Raw genomic sequence first — 14,564 nt, 5'->3', positions numbered from 1 at the left:
TGAGTGAGGTTCAAGCCTCCCTGCATATTCAGTGGCTTTCTGGAGCTGGGCTACCTGTGGGCGGGAGAGAAGAATAGTCGCCACTTCCTTCTTGGCTCCCTGCGAGATTGATGTAATCTGGACTTGGCTCTCTCCTCTCCCAGTTGCCATGTAGGCGCCAAGGCTGAGCTGTTTGAAACATGAGGTGGGGTGGAGGGGAGGGGAGAGAGAACAGGGATGCCTGTCAGGAAACCTGTCTGGCCCTGGCTCTGTCACTGTCCGGGAGAGTAGAGGACTCAGGCAGGTCCATCCCCTTGGCTGGACCTCGCCTTCCCCATCTGTAAAGTGAGGGTGATGGTGAGAAGTTCCCTTTATTTCCACAGTTCCATGAGCTTTGCCGAGTTTTACTGTGTGCTGGGGATCTCAGACAACTTTCCGTGGTTGGCTCTGTCCTGCTTTGGGGGGCTTGTGGCTTCTCTTGAGGGTCCTGATACAGGTGCTGGAACTGTGCATCTTTAGTTGGGAGCGGGGGAGACAGGAGCTGACAGATATTGTAAAGTCCAGGATATAATAGGAGGAGACATTATCTTGGTGTCTCCTGCTGCCTGACCAGTCAGCCTGGAGGGCTGTGTCCTCTGATGGCAAGGGCTGATTCTCTGACTCTGGCCTATTTTTTGGTAAACAGGCAAAAGCTACATGTGTCAGATTCAAGTGGGGACAGACCTTGGTGGCAGGTGCCACTGTGGCAGCAGAGGGGTCAGGGCTGGCCTGGGGAAGCTGGGGGACCGGTGTGCTGGGGTGGGACCACTCAGTGCAGGTTGGTCCTGAAGCCCCCGTGGGCATGATGGGGTGCCAGGAGACGGCACAAGCAGAGCAATGCTGGGCAGACTGGTTCTGCCCGTGTGGCTGAGATTTACGTGTGTTGGGTCTTGTTCTACTCCTGCACCCAGTGCTTGTGTTCATTTCCCTCTTTTGTGGATTAGATGGTTTCTTATTTTATTCCCCTCCCTCCCCCACCTTGGCCATCTGTCTCCCAGTGTTTTCTGTTGGCCTCGAGCATGAGAGACTCTGGGCACATTGGTCCACGCCCGTTCCCATCTTGGGAGGGCACACGGCTGTCCTCCCACCTTCTGGGTTGTTCCGGGCTTCCCTTTCTCCATCTTCTCCAGCACCTGCACATCTTCCCCGAGCTGCACTTGTATTCCTGGGCCGGCAGCTGGGATTTAGGTCAAGGGAGGATAATGTTTCTGTTCTTGTTTCCAATATCTGTGGTGACTGTATTTAGTAACCCCATGATCAAAACATATGGCCTCATACACTATAGCCTGAGAATAGAACAAAATGTTTGCCATTGCTGCTAAAATCTAGGCAGGATGATTTGCTATGAGCTGGCTGGATACCTGCCTTGTTCAGAGCCTCCTGGCTTCTCTAGCACCATAGGTAGGAAGATCCCTCAGGGGTGGGTATTGGACTTAGAAGATGTGTCTGTCCCATGCAAGGCAAGATCTTGCACCCTTAAGTGCAGGCTTTGGGCCAGAGCAGGACAGCAGGTAGACCAGCCGAGCTCTCTGGGCTCAGTTTCCCAGCCTGGAGGGAAGGGCTCTGCTAGTCTCTCTCCTTACTCACCTAAGTGCTAGAGGATTAGGTAAGAGTGTTTTGAAGAGCTCATCTAAAAGGACCTATGGGAGGAGATGGAATTAATGTTTCAAATGAGGAAGGAAAGAGAAGTCGTCACTGATTTGGACCCTGAAGCCAGGAATGTGAGGCCGAATAACAACCTGTGGCTGCTGGGAGGGTGGGAGGGAGGGTGCAGCTCTCAGAGTCACGGGATCCTTGGCTCAGGTCCCTGGCTGACTCAGGAGGCGGTTCTGTACGTGCTCGGTGCACTTGCGTGTGGGTCCCAGGGCCTGTGAGAAAGCGCATTGCCAAACCAGGCAGCAGAGACCCCCCCACCCCATGCACATGCAGCAGTAACAGCTTGGAAAGTCTGTTTCCCACTAAGGAGATCAAAATCCCCAACACTCTACTGGTCTAAACAAAGCTGTCCCATCCAGGCAAAGGTATCAGCATGAGGCAAGTCATGTTTGATGATTATAATTTAAAAAAAAAAAAAAAAAAGAAACCCCTGTTGAATTAATGAATTTAGGCATTGATCATTAGAAGCTGCTAATATCACCAAGAGAGAGGCAGCCAGAGCACGTGTACCTCCTGATGGAAGCACCACCTGCGGAGTTTTGCCAGAAACTCAAACTTGAATCTGATTAAGCCTCTCCATCCACCTACAGATTTACAGGATATACAGGGCACAACAGAACATGTTAAACAACACTATGGGGGCGCAATCAGCAAACTCCACTCTGTGGGAAACTCTAGGTCAAAAGATCTCTCTATTATTTTCAACAAATGAATTGTGAGAAAGAGAGAGAAGGAGAGGAACCTATAGATTAAAACAGACTTAAGAAACATTACCAATCAGTTGCAATGTATGGGCCTTATTTGGATTTTGATTTGGTGAAACAAACTGTAAACAACCTTTATGACCCAATAGGGGAAATATTAGCACCAACTAGATGATGATATTAAAGAATTATTTTTATTTTTTTAAAGCACAGTAAATACTATGGCTATAGGTTTTTAAAAAGAGTCCTTGTCTTTTATATTTTTTAATTCAATTTAATTTATTTATTTTTAAAAATTTATTTTTGGCTGCATTGGGTCTTTGTTGCTGCACGTCGGCTTTCTCTAGTTGTGCAGAGCGGGGGCTACTCTTCGTTGTGGTGCACGGGCTTCTCATTGCGGTGGCTTCTCTTGTTGCGGAGCACGGACTCTAGGCACACGGGCTTCAGTAGTTGTGGCACATGGGCTCAGTAGTTGTGGGTCACGGGCTCTAGAGCGCAGGCTCGGTAGTTGTGGCTCATGGGCTTAGTTGCTCCATGGCACGTGGGATCTTCCTGGAGCAGGGATCTAACCCATGTCCCCTGCATTGGCAGGTGGATTTTTAACCACTGTGCCAGCAGGGAAGTCCCAGGAATGACACTTTAGAGATGTGACGTGGGAAGGGGCAAAGGTCCCCTCAACTCTTACTAAATAGCTGCCTCCTATGTATATGTGTGAGACCGATGGAGCTCATACATAGTCCCTGTGTTTGTGTGGCCTTTTGAAGTTTACAAAGTGTGTTCACTCATCATCACCTTTGGGCCTCACAGTAGCCTCACATAGGCAGGGATTACCCTCATTTAACAGAGAGAAAGCTGAGGCTGGGAGAGTTTATGACTTATCCAAACATGACAGCTATTTTGAGGGAGCTGGTACTGATCCCAGGTCATCTGACTCCTGAGACCACACATCCTAGCAGTAGATGAGTGACTCCAGGGGCCCAGGATGGGGGCCCTGCCTGTGCAGGCCTATCTTAAAAGTCAACAACCACCTGTGACTGAGGGAGAAAGGAGCATCTAGGGGTCAGCTGATGACCTTTCTTTGGATGGAACAAATAGTAAGTAGAAACTCGGGTTGATTTCTCTCTCATGGCCAAGTTCCCAGCAAACTCTGGTGATGTTCAAGGACGGGACAGACTTGACCCTGCTTGACTTTATAAGTAAACAAGATCCCGACTTTCTATCTCATCATCTCTCCCCAGTCCCCTGAATCAGTTTCCCACCTGTTTCACTCCACTCTTGATGAGGCGGTCAAGGTTAAGAGTAAAGCTCTGGAGCCAGTCCCCTTGGGTTCAAATTCCAGCTTTGCCCCTTTCTGGCTGTGTGATTGGAAAATTGCTTCTCCTCTCTGTGTTCCAGTAGCCTCATCTGTAAACAGGGGGCAGTAATAATACCTCCCTTATAGGGTTGGTAAGAGTACTGAGCACATTAATGCATCTTAGAATTGTGCCTAGAATATAGAAAGAAATTATTATTATTATTTTTTAAAAAGAGTGAAAAGTCTTAAAAAACTAAGAATAGAGTTACCATATGATCCTGCAATCCCATTCCTGGTCATATATCTGGAGAAAACTCTAATTTGAAAAGATACATGCACCCAAGTGTTCATAGCAGCACTATTTACAACAGCCAAGACATGGAAGCAACCTAAATGTCCATCGACAGATGAATGGATAAAGAAGATGTGGTAGATGTATATACAGTGGAATATTACTCAGCCATCAAAAAGAATGAAATAATGCCATTTGCAGCAACATGGATGGACCTAGAGATTATCATACTAAGTGAAGTAAGCCAGACAGAGAAAGACGAATACCATATGATATCACTTCTATGTGGAATCTGAAAAATGATACAAATGAACTTATTTACAAAACAGAAATAGACTCACAGACATAGAAAACAAACTTATGGTTACCAAAGGGGATAGCGGAGTGGGGGGTTATAAATTAATAGTTTGGGATTAATATATATACACACTACTATATCTAAAATAGGTCGAAAATTCCCTGGTGGTCCAGTGGTAAAGAATCCACCTTACAATGCAGGGGATGCGGGTTCAATCCCTGGTCAGGGAATTAAGATCCCACATGCCACAGGGCAACTAAGCCCATGCGCCACAACTACTGAGCTCACGCGCCTCAACTAGAGCCTGCGTGCCGCAAACCTACAGAGCCCATGCATCCTGGAGCCTACGTGCCACAACTAGAGAAGAGAAAACCCACACGCCACAACTAGTGAGAAGCCTGCACACCACAACAAAGAGCCCACACGCTGCAACGAAAGATCCCGCATGCCTCAACGAAGATCCTACGTGCCGCAGCTAAGACCCGACGCGGCCAAAAATAAATAAAGTAAATAAATAAATAATATAATAAATTTTTAAAAAACCCAAAAAACATACTTTATAAAGAAATAAAAAATAAAATAGGTAAACAACAAAGACCTACTGTATAGCACAAGGAGCTATACTCAATATCTTATAAAAACCTATAATGGAAAAGAGTCTGAAAAAGAGTATATATGTATATATATGTATAATGGAATCACTTTGCCGTACACTTGAAACTAACACAGCATTGTAAATTAATTTTACTTTGATTAAAAAAATAGTGAAAAGTCTTTGTAAGTAGACCAAGATTAGACTACAAAATAATGAGTGATTTGTTGTTGTTCTTTTTAAATAACTTGGAGAATCTTCCAAGGATCCTGTCAGTTCTGGAAAGAGCTCTGAAACTCCTTCCTGGGAATTGCCTTCTGTGCCAGACTGCGAACCATGTGAGACAATCAGACAGATTGTGGTCTCACTCTATGAAACTTCGGTTAACTCTAATCCTCTGTTGAATGGAATTGTGTATGTGTGTATGCGTGACCTTTTCAGTAGTCAGATTAAAAGAAAACAAGATGACATCAGGAATCTAGTTTGTAGTTTAGATGTAGAACCCCAATTTCTCATACCCACAGCTCAGTTTCCAGGCCTCTCCAGTGAGAGAGAAGAAGATGTGTACTGATAAATCTGCCAGTTGGTCATCTATCAGTTCATTCATTCAAAAACATTTGTTGACAATTATGTGCAAATTACTGTGGTAGATGCTCTGGAAGACACAGTGATAAATAAGAGAACTTTAAGGCCTTTAAAGATTGTTAATCTTCAAAAACATATTTGATCAAAGCACATATACAGGATATTGTTCACTTTTAGGGGAGGTAAAGCTGATTCATGTTTCTGACAAGAAGGCCCAAATCAAAAAGGGATTTCTGATGAACTCTGTTATGAAACATTTTAAAAATCAGATTATCCTTTTCTCCAAACACTGTGGTTAATCCATGTCGAGCTGCAACATGTCCCCCAGATGTGGACCCTAAGTGCCACGTTGGAGGCTGTTTGTACCACTCTCTCCAAGGCCCCTGAGCTTGGCTTCTCCTCTGTAACAGGAGGTCAGTAATACCTGTCCCCAAGGGCCTCCTGGGGATTTGGTGAGTATGAAATAAGAGAACTCACATAAAACCACTTTGTAAGTCATAATACTACTTCAAGAGTAACTTATTATTCACGGAAGGAGTCGTTCAACATATTTTTATTCATTTGTGTCTGCTCATTATACTGCCTTTTCCAAGGTATGAAAACAGTCCCATAGGTCCAGACTTTCAGCAAGAAGGACCAGGACCAAAGAGGATTTGGAAGGAATTTGGGGGTACCCAGGATTCCATTAAGTAGTGGTTTGCTGTAATATTTTCTTAAACAGCACTTCTCAAACTAATATGTACATGAATCACCAGGGAGTCATGTTCACAGGTAGATTCTGAATCAGTAATGCTGGGGTGGGATCTGAATTTCTGCTTTTCTGCCAAACTCCCAGGTGAAATCAATGCTGCTGGTCCAAGGCCCACACTTGGAGGGGCAATGTTCTCAGGGGTACAAGGTCCAGTGATGAAGAGAGGAGAGGAGGTGCAGCCCTGGGCCCCAGGAGGGAGATTTCCAGGAAGGTTGTGTTGGGAGCTGTGGTTGCAACTCAGTGCCCCCACTTCCTTCCCATCCCCACCTGGAAGAGGCTATTATTTTCCTGGGCTGTGCATTTGCTCTGAATTTTGGAGGGAGGAAACGTGCATTGTGAGTGCTTGCAGGGAGGAAGAGGAAGGAAGGAGATTGCCCCATCATGTATAGTAACTGTCCTTTCTCGGTGGCAAGCTGCATTTCCCCGTGATCTAGAGACAGCAGAATGAGCCAGTTCCCACCTCCAGCGTCAGATGGGACAGCACAGCAGAATCCAGTGCAGACCAGAACTTTTTTTTTTTGCCAGTAGTGGAGGTGGTTGAAGAGTGTTGACTTAAGTGTTTCGAAGAAGGGAAGGACTGAGGAGTAAGCAGTCAGAGGGCGCTCCCACCCCCTTTTTTGCCAGCTTGCCAATGCTGGGTGCCCTCCTGCTGCCCTCCAGCACCCCAAAGATCTCCCCTGCAGGGCCCGTCTTGTTCTGCATTTAAGTACCTCAGTTCTCCTCACCCCAACATTATCTCTTCTTCTATTACATCAAAAATTTCTTTTTCCCCCCAGCATAGTTTTTTTGTTGGTTTGTTTTTTGTTTTGGCTATGCTGGGTCTTCGTTGCGGTGTGCAGGCTTTAGTTGCAACGTGTGGGCTTTCTAGTTGTGGCGCACGGACTTAGTTGCCCTGTGGCATGTGGGATCTTAGTTCCACAATAAGGGATCGAACCCACCTCCCCGGCACTGGAACGCGGATTCTTAACCACTGGACCACCAGGGAAATCCCCCCACCACCCAGGCATAGGTGAATTCTACCACTTGGTAGGAAAGCAGTCTAATCTGACTAATTCCTATTAAGGTATACATGACTGCTAATCCAACTATCTATAAGTTTTTTGAGTTTTTGTGAGCTGTGACACACATGAATTTCTCCCTACTTCTCCCTCTCCAGGCAGACAGAGCCTAAGCCCTAGGGAGACCTGAGGCTTTGTAGAGGTCTCTTTTGCTGTAGGTGGTGATACCTCAGGAATCTGGGTGTGGGAAGAGCTATGGGGACACAATCTAGGTGTACCTGGTATAGGTGTGTCCGTTCAGGGGGAAAGCTTCCCTCTGCCTTCACAGCAGGCTGCCAGTAAAAGCAGGAGGCTGTGACATAAGGGGAAGTTCATAGTGGTGTGGTTTTCACATCGAGTCCTGTGGTGCAGACTTAGGGGCTGTCACGCATGTCTGTGTGTGTATATAGTAATCAAGCAGTGCTTTGCGTTGTTCCCCTTTGATCTCTTTTGTACTTTAAACTTCTGTGTAAGATTTATTTGAAAAACAGTGTGATCTTAAACATGAGAAGGCTTAAAAGCGATTGCCTCGGGTGAGCAGAGATGGGGCAGGAGAGGAATGGGGCAGGGGGCTCTTGATTCCACTCTATGGCCTTCTGTGCAACTTCATTTTTATTTATCAATGTTTGTGTGTAGTCCTTTGCTGAAGATTTTTAAAAATAAACAATGAGGGCTTCCTTGGTGCCACGGTGGTTAAGAATCCACCTGCCAGTGTAGGGGACACGGGTTCGAGCCCTGGTCCGGGGAGATCCCACATGCCTTGCTGAAGATTTTTAAAAATAAACAATGAGGGCTTCCTTGGTGCCACGGTGGTTAAGAATCCACCTGCCAGTGTAGGGGACACGGGTTCGAGCCCTGGTCCGGGGAGATCCCACATGCCGCGGAGCAACTAAGCCGGTGGGCCACAACTACCGAAGCCCGTGTGCCTAGAGCCCGTGCTCCGCAACAAGAGAAGCCACCGCAATGAGAAGCCCGCGCACCACAACGAAGAGTAGCCCCCGCTCGCCGCAACTAGAGGAAGCCCGCATACAGCAACGAGGACCCAACGCAGCCAAAAATAAAATTAATTAATTAATTAATTAAAATAAATAATGAAAAGAAAAAGAGTTTTACTGCTAGAAAAAGTTTGAAACTCCTTGCCATAGAAGAAAGACACAGAATAGGTGTTGAGAGACCTGGAGTCTCTGCCTGCTGTGCTGTAAGCTGCTCTGTGACCCCGGGCAAGCTCTGTGTGTTTCCTCAACTGTGAAAAGGGTCCTTCCTCTCCTCTGTGGTTTGACCCTACCATTCTGTGAGAAGCAGCTGGTGGCAGCTGTGGGGCAGGACTGTCCCTCCCAGTCCCCATTGTGCCCTAGAAAAGCTTAGGTCTGACACCCAGCCTGTGGATCGTCCTAACTCCCAGCCCCAGCTTGGTCAGATAATTTCTGGGCTCGAGGGGATGGGGAACTGTGACCAAATTACTCTGTGTCTTACTCACCTCTGGGATCCAAGGGAAAATTCCTTACAGAACAGAGAGTGACTGGGCAGGTTTCCAGCAGAGTGGACCAGCAGCGTGCCTGAGCTGAGTTTAGTCTGTGTCAAAGTGCCTGCTGTGTACTCTGTGAGAGCTTGGGTGTCCTACGGGTAAAGAGAGCTTCCACAAAGCAGCTCTGCCTTCAAAGAACACGGGAGAGAAGATATACCGAATGTTTAGTTTAGAAAGGAGGTTTCTGGGGGTGCCTTCTGCAAATACTTGCTGGTTCTTATGTGAATGAGGAACTGCATCTTGTTCGTCTTTGTGTTCCCAGTGCCTACACGCAAGACTCTTGTATTCAGCTCATACTTACTGAGCGCTTCTAGGTGCCAAAATCACAGCAGTGGGCAAGACACAGCCATCCCTGCCTTTCAGGTGTTTACAGCCCTGGGGTGCTGAGGGTGGAGAGGGTGGAGCGTGGCATTCAGGCGAGTAGACAGAATACCCCGGGCAGTAAGAGCTGTGATGGACGCCGAGTCGTGCACACAGAGAACACCTGTTATGGTCAAGGCAACCTCAGCTGCTCGCGGCTGGGCTTCCTCACACTTCCTCTGGGTCCGCTCCAGCAGTGGCCCACCCAGAAGAGACCCAGGGACCAAGGCAGAGAGCTCGGCGTATGTGGGGACCCTTCTCTGTGTGTATATGAGCCTTGCCATCCAGAGCCAGCCTCTGGCAGGAGACCCTGCAGTGTCCCTGCCCTGGAGGGAACAGTGGGGTGATGGGAGGGCCGAGGGACACAGTCCATCCCCTGGCTGTCCTGGGCCCTGATGTGTTGAGACACGCTGCTCTGGAGGGAATGCTGGGACCTGCCAGCTCTCGAGATGAGGCAGGAATGTGCCTGTCTGGCCAGTCTGGGCCCCGGGTGGCCCCTGTTTTGTTGAGGGAGGAGGTGATTTCTGGGATACTGAAGGGCAAGAAGGGGCAGCCTGTGGCGAGGGTGAAAACATCTGCTCTGAGCCGTGATATTCACCGTCTGATTTATTCCTCCTCCACCTTTCAGAAACCATCCACTGAGCACCAGGGATATCCTGGGCTTTGTGCTGTGTTCTCACATTTCTCTAATTAAAATTTCTCAACAGTCCTGCAAGTTAAGTGTATTATTTTCATTTTACAGGTGAGGAAACTGAAGCCCGGGGAGCTAAAACTAAAATCATATTTATCAGTGCAGTTAATGTGCATCACAACCTATGAGGTGGCTGTCATCCCCATGTGCTGAGGAAGGAACAGAGACACCGAAAAGTTAAGAAACTCACCCAAGTTTCCAGAGCCTGCTAGTAACAGAACTGAGTTGGTGTTATCCTGGCATCTTTCCCAGATCCGAGCCCCCTGCACCTTCAGAGCTCTGCTGGTTAACCTCTGCCCCTCTGTGACTCCAGCATGGGCCATGTGGGCAAGGTCAAGGCCACCCTGAGGCAGCTGGTGGGGGAGGCCTGGCAGGTGGGCTTCTAGAGGGAAGAGGCCATGTTAGAGGCCGGGCTCTATTCTAGACTGCAGTTTGGGTAGACAGAGGAAAAACATCATGTTGGATGTGACACATACCTTCCCGGCATCCTGACAGTTAGGCTTGAAAGAAACATGTCAGGCAGCACCAAATCCTGTAATGACTTAGAGCAGAGTTAGAGGAACCTGGAAGGAGTGGCAGCCCCGAGGGCGCCTGGTAGCTGCTAATTTGGGCTGGTGATGACAGCGGAGATGGCACGGCTGCAGCTCGGAGCCGCTTGGCCGACAGAGGTTCTGGCTTCTGCTGGGGAGACAGGGCTGGGTGGGAGGAGATTTTGAACAGAAATCTGCTTCTAAGAGGACTTGGACCTGTTCTCTCTACCTTGCCCCACCCTCTAGGGTTGTGGGCATAGGGAGGATGGATGTGGATCTAAAGTCAGATCCCTTTGAGGGTGGGGATGAGGGAATGGGCTGCCTGTGAGCTGGGGCCCAAGGGGGATGGGAGTGGCACCATTTTATTCCTATGCGAAATGCCTTCTGCTCTGCAGTCGATCAACTTGGCCATTGAGATGGACTGTAAATGACTATGTGGGTGGTCCTGCCTTGGCCCTTTAACCGTTTGGGGCCTCCATTAGCCATCTGTGACATGGACCAGGTTCTGCCTTTGCAGGTATGCTCTGCAGCTCCCCATCTTTCTCCATGCCACAGTGAGGGCAACACAGAACAACTTATAGTGATTTCCTCCTGCCCGTGTATGGTAAGAACTTGAGGCAACGTACAGCATGAGGCACACAGGATTTGAAAATTAAGGTGGAAGATCAAAAGACACTTGACTTCCAAAAGATTATGATTTATCAATTCTGTGGTAAGGCCTGAGTGCCTGCATTTTTACCAAGCTCCCCAGATGATTCTATTACACCCTCAAATTTGAGAACCACTGGTGCGAAGGAAGGAGGAAGGAAATACACCCAAGATCTGGGCCACTATCGCTATTGTCACTGACCACCAAGATGACAAAAGGGAAATAAGATAGGTTACATCATTTTCATTATCTGAAATGAACAAGGGTATCAGTTTTTCAGGGTAGACAGACATCTTCATGGTACTAATTTCTGAAAGAAAGCCATTTCCTGCTGCAGCCTGTTACAAAGGACACTAAACAACATCATGGATAATTTGGGGGCAGGGGAGATGCTCTGCATCCCTAAAGGGGGTCTGTGGTGCCGGTCACCCCAGCAGCTGTGGCCCGCCTTGGGGACACCAGGCCCACTCTGTAGCAGGACCTGCTCACCCTCTGATGCCATCCTTTTCCACAATCAACCAGTAGGAGGGGCATCGCCAGGAGGAAGAGTGGGCTAACTCTGAGGAAAGAGCCAGGCGTGGGGGATGAGACGTTGCCTGTGCGGTGAGTTTGAAGGTATCGCTTGGACTGAGTGCCTAGGTGACCAATAAGGTCACAAGGCATGAGGCACTTCCCTTCTGTGTGCCCCGAAGTCACAGCTTAGTGACAGGCAGGAGAGAGAGGTAAGAAGAAAACTGGCTATAGCACCATCGGATGCTACAGAAGACCTAAAGCTCCTTTGTGGACAACACAATTAGGGCAAATATTTGCAACATGCACGGCAAAGGGTTCACATCACAAATATGTAAAGAGCTTTTACAAACAGTAAGAAAAAGGCAGACATCCCAGTGGAAAAATAAGCCAGGCATGTATCAGGCAGTTCAGATTACCAACAACAAACACGGGAAAAGATGTTCATTCTTACTTGTAATCGACTACAAGTTAATAAATTTAATTCAAGTTAAAACAATGAGATATCATCTTTCAAGGAGGAAAATGGTAAAGCTGAAAAACACAGTGAGCCAGTGTTTGGTGAAATGTGTGTGGGGTGAGGAGCAGGGGATTTTGATATTTAGTGCTGTTGGGAGTATTACTGGGACATTCCTTCCGGAAGATAATTTGTCAAGTATCAAAAACCTTAAAAATGTACATAACTTTTTTTTTTTTTTTTTTTGCGGTAAGCGGGCCTCTCACTGTTGTGGCCTCTCCCGTTGCGGAGCACAGGCTCCGGACGCGCAGGCTCAGTGGCCATGGCTCACGGGCCCAGCCGCTCCACGGCATGTGGGATCTTCCCGGACCGGGGCACGAACCCATGTCCCCTGCATCGGCAGGCGGATTCTCAACCACTGCGCCACCAGGGAAGCCCAAAAATGTACGTAACTTTTGACTAAGGGTTCTACTCCCTGGAATTTACCTTCAGAAAAGATAATCAGGGATGTACGCAAAGATTTATATTTAAGGGTATCTAAAACAGTCTTACAATTAGAAGTAATATAAATGTCCAAAATTAAGAGTTTGCTCTAAAAACCATGCTTTATTTGTATGGTGGCATATTATTTAAAATCAGGTAGTAAAATAATTTTTAATGACGTGAGTAAATGTTCATGATCTATTATTAAGTACAAAAAAATTTTAAAGCAGTTTCCAAAATAGTACATATGGTATCATCCCAGTTCCATTAAAAAAATGAACAGTCTTTTTCAAAAAAGACCATAATATGTGCTGAAAAATAGTCCAAGAGAGCAGCCACCAAAATGATAACAATGGTTATCTCAGGAAGCTTCCTCTTCGTGCTTTTTAAAAACAATGAACATGCTGCTTTTGTAATAAACAAATATCAAGAACGTGTTCTTTTCCCAGAGAGTCTGCCAGTGATGTGCTCCAGCTGCATGGAGAGCTGGCTGTGGGTGACAGGTCCTGCACCTCACTTCCTGCTGCCTCAGTTTATTTTATTTTATTTTATTTATTTTTTTTGGCTGCATCGGGTCTCTTAGTTGCGGCACGTGGGATCTTTCGTTGCGGCGCAGGCTCTTCATTGTGGCGCATGGGCTTCTCTCTAGTTGTGGCGCTCAGGCACCAGAGCGCATGGGCTCTGGAGTTTGCGGCACATGGGCTTTCTCACTGAGGCGCACAAGCTCAGTAGTTGTGGCGTGTGGGCTTAGTTGCCCCACGGCATGTGGGATCTTAGTTCCTGACCAGGGATCAAAACCGCATCCCCTGCATTGGAAGGCAGATTCTTTACCACTGGACCACCAGGGAAGTCCCCCTGCTGCCTCAGTTTAGCTCTTCCTTTCTACACTGATGGAATACCTGCTATGTTCTCAGTGTTCAGCGGGCCCTGTGAGATGAGTAGGACAGTTCTTTCTCCCCAGGCTCTTAAGGGCTGGTTGCTGGTTAAGGTGAACGCCTCGGTCATTTGTCATGGAGGTATCTCTGCCATTTGGTGTGTTCAGCATTTTGCTGGATGTGAAGATGGTACAGGGGCATCTTTCTGAGAGTGCCTGAGATCTGTTCTTCTTGCCCAAAGCCCTGATCCCACTCTCTCTTTGGAAATTTAGTTGGTTAAAATGGGACTGACAAATCTCCGTAGCTTGAACCTGTGGCTGGACCCTGTGCAGGGGGAAACCCAGAAATCACCCTGTGTGTCTCAGACTGATAGATGCATGTGACACCCTGACCTGCATCAGGGAATCCTAAGACGGTGAGCTGGGATGGGGGGTGGACCTGAGAGAGACATCTTGGTCCAACTCACCATTTTTCTCATGAGTAAACTGAGGCCATGAGAGAGAAGGGGACTTGGAAATTGGTGATAGAGCCGGGACTCCAAACCCTGTGCTCTGCCCACAATGTGGTGGTCTTCCCCATCCCCAGCCCTGAGTTTGGGAGAGGTGATCTGAGGCATTGTCAAGTAATGGTGAGGAAGCAAACCTGGGATCAAAAACTCACAGAAATCCTGAGGAAAAGAGAGCATCCACCCTAGATGGCTAAGAGTTGTGTATATCAGTGAAGATGTTGCAGCAAGAATCCCTTGAACATTAAGATCCAGGTGGACAGAAGAGAATTGACAAGAAAAAATTGGTTGCGATTTTTGCACACCCTCATTCACATATGCAGATACATTAGTCAGTCCTCTTCAGGGCCACCTTTTCGGCATGAATTTTAGGAAAGACCTTTTTTTAAAAAAAAGATAAATTTATTTATTTTGTTTACTTATTTTTGGCTGTGTTGGATCTTCGTTGCTGCGTGCGGGCTTTCTTTAGTTGCGATGAGCAGGGACTACTCTTTGTTGTAGTGCGCAGGCTTCTCATTGTGGTGGCTTCTCTTGTTGCGGAGCATGGGCTCTAGGTACGCGGGCTTCAGTAATTGTGGCACACGGACTTCAGTAGTTGTGGCACGCAGGCTCAGTCGTTGTGGCTTGAGGGCTGTAGAGCGCACAGGCTCAGTAGTTGGAGCGCACAGGCTCAGTTGCTCTGTGGCATGTGGGATCTTCCCGGACCAGGGCTCGAACCCGTGTCCCCTGCATTGGCAGGCGGATTCTTAACC

At 47.6% G+C, this 14,564-nt stretch overlaps 1 protein-coding gene across 5 annotated transcripts in view; it reads left to right on the top strand.

The window, feature by feature from the left end:
• The first annotated feature begins 10,562 nt into the window (after positions 1-10,562).
• The window catches only part of DAPK2 (death associated protein kinase 2), a 68,789-nt gene continuing 64,787 nt past the window's right edge, over positions 10,563-14,564 (top strand). For 2 of the 5 annotated variants that reach the window (XR_008616600.1, XM_055082645.1), the window contains exon 1: positions 10,571-12,393. Coding sequence is in view for 3 of the 5 variants with exons in the window: in XM_055082645.1 (XP_054938620.1) it covers positions 12,272-12,393 (122 nt within the window). In the remaining 2 variants the exon portion in view is untranslated. Of the gene's footprint in view, positions 12,394-14,564 lie in introns of all 5 variants that reach the window. The other 3 variants (XM_055082646.1, XM_055082647.1, XM_028484634.2) reach the window with 3 other exon arrangements.

Source organism: Physeter macrocephalus, unplaced genomic scaffold (assembly GCF_002837175.3).
Source record: "Physeter macrocephalus isolate SW-GA unplaced genomic scaffold, ASM283717v5 random_186, whole genome shotgun sequence".
NCBI classification, from domain to species: Eukaryota; Metazoa; Chordata; class Mammalia; order Artiodactyla; family Physeteridae; genus Physeter; species Physeter macrocephalus.
Note: the sequence above shows the minus strand (reverse complement) of the source record. Positions and strands in the feature narration are given on the sequence as shown.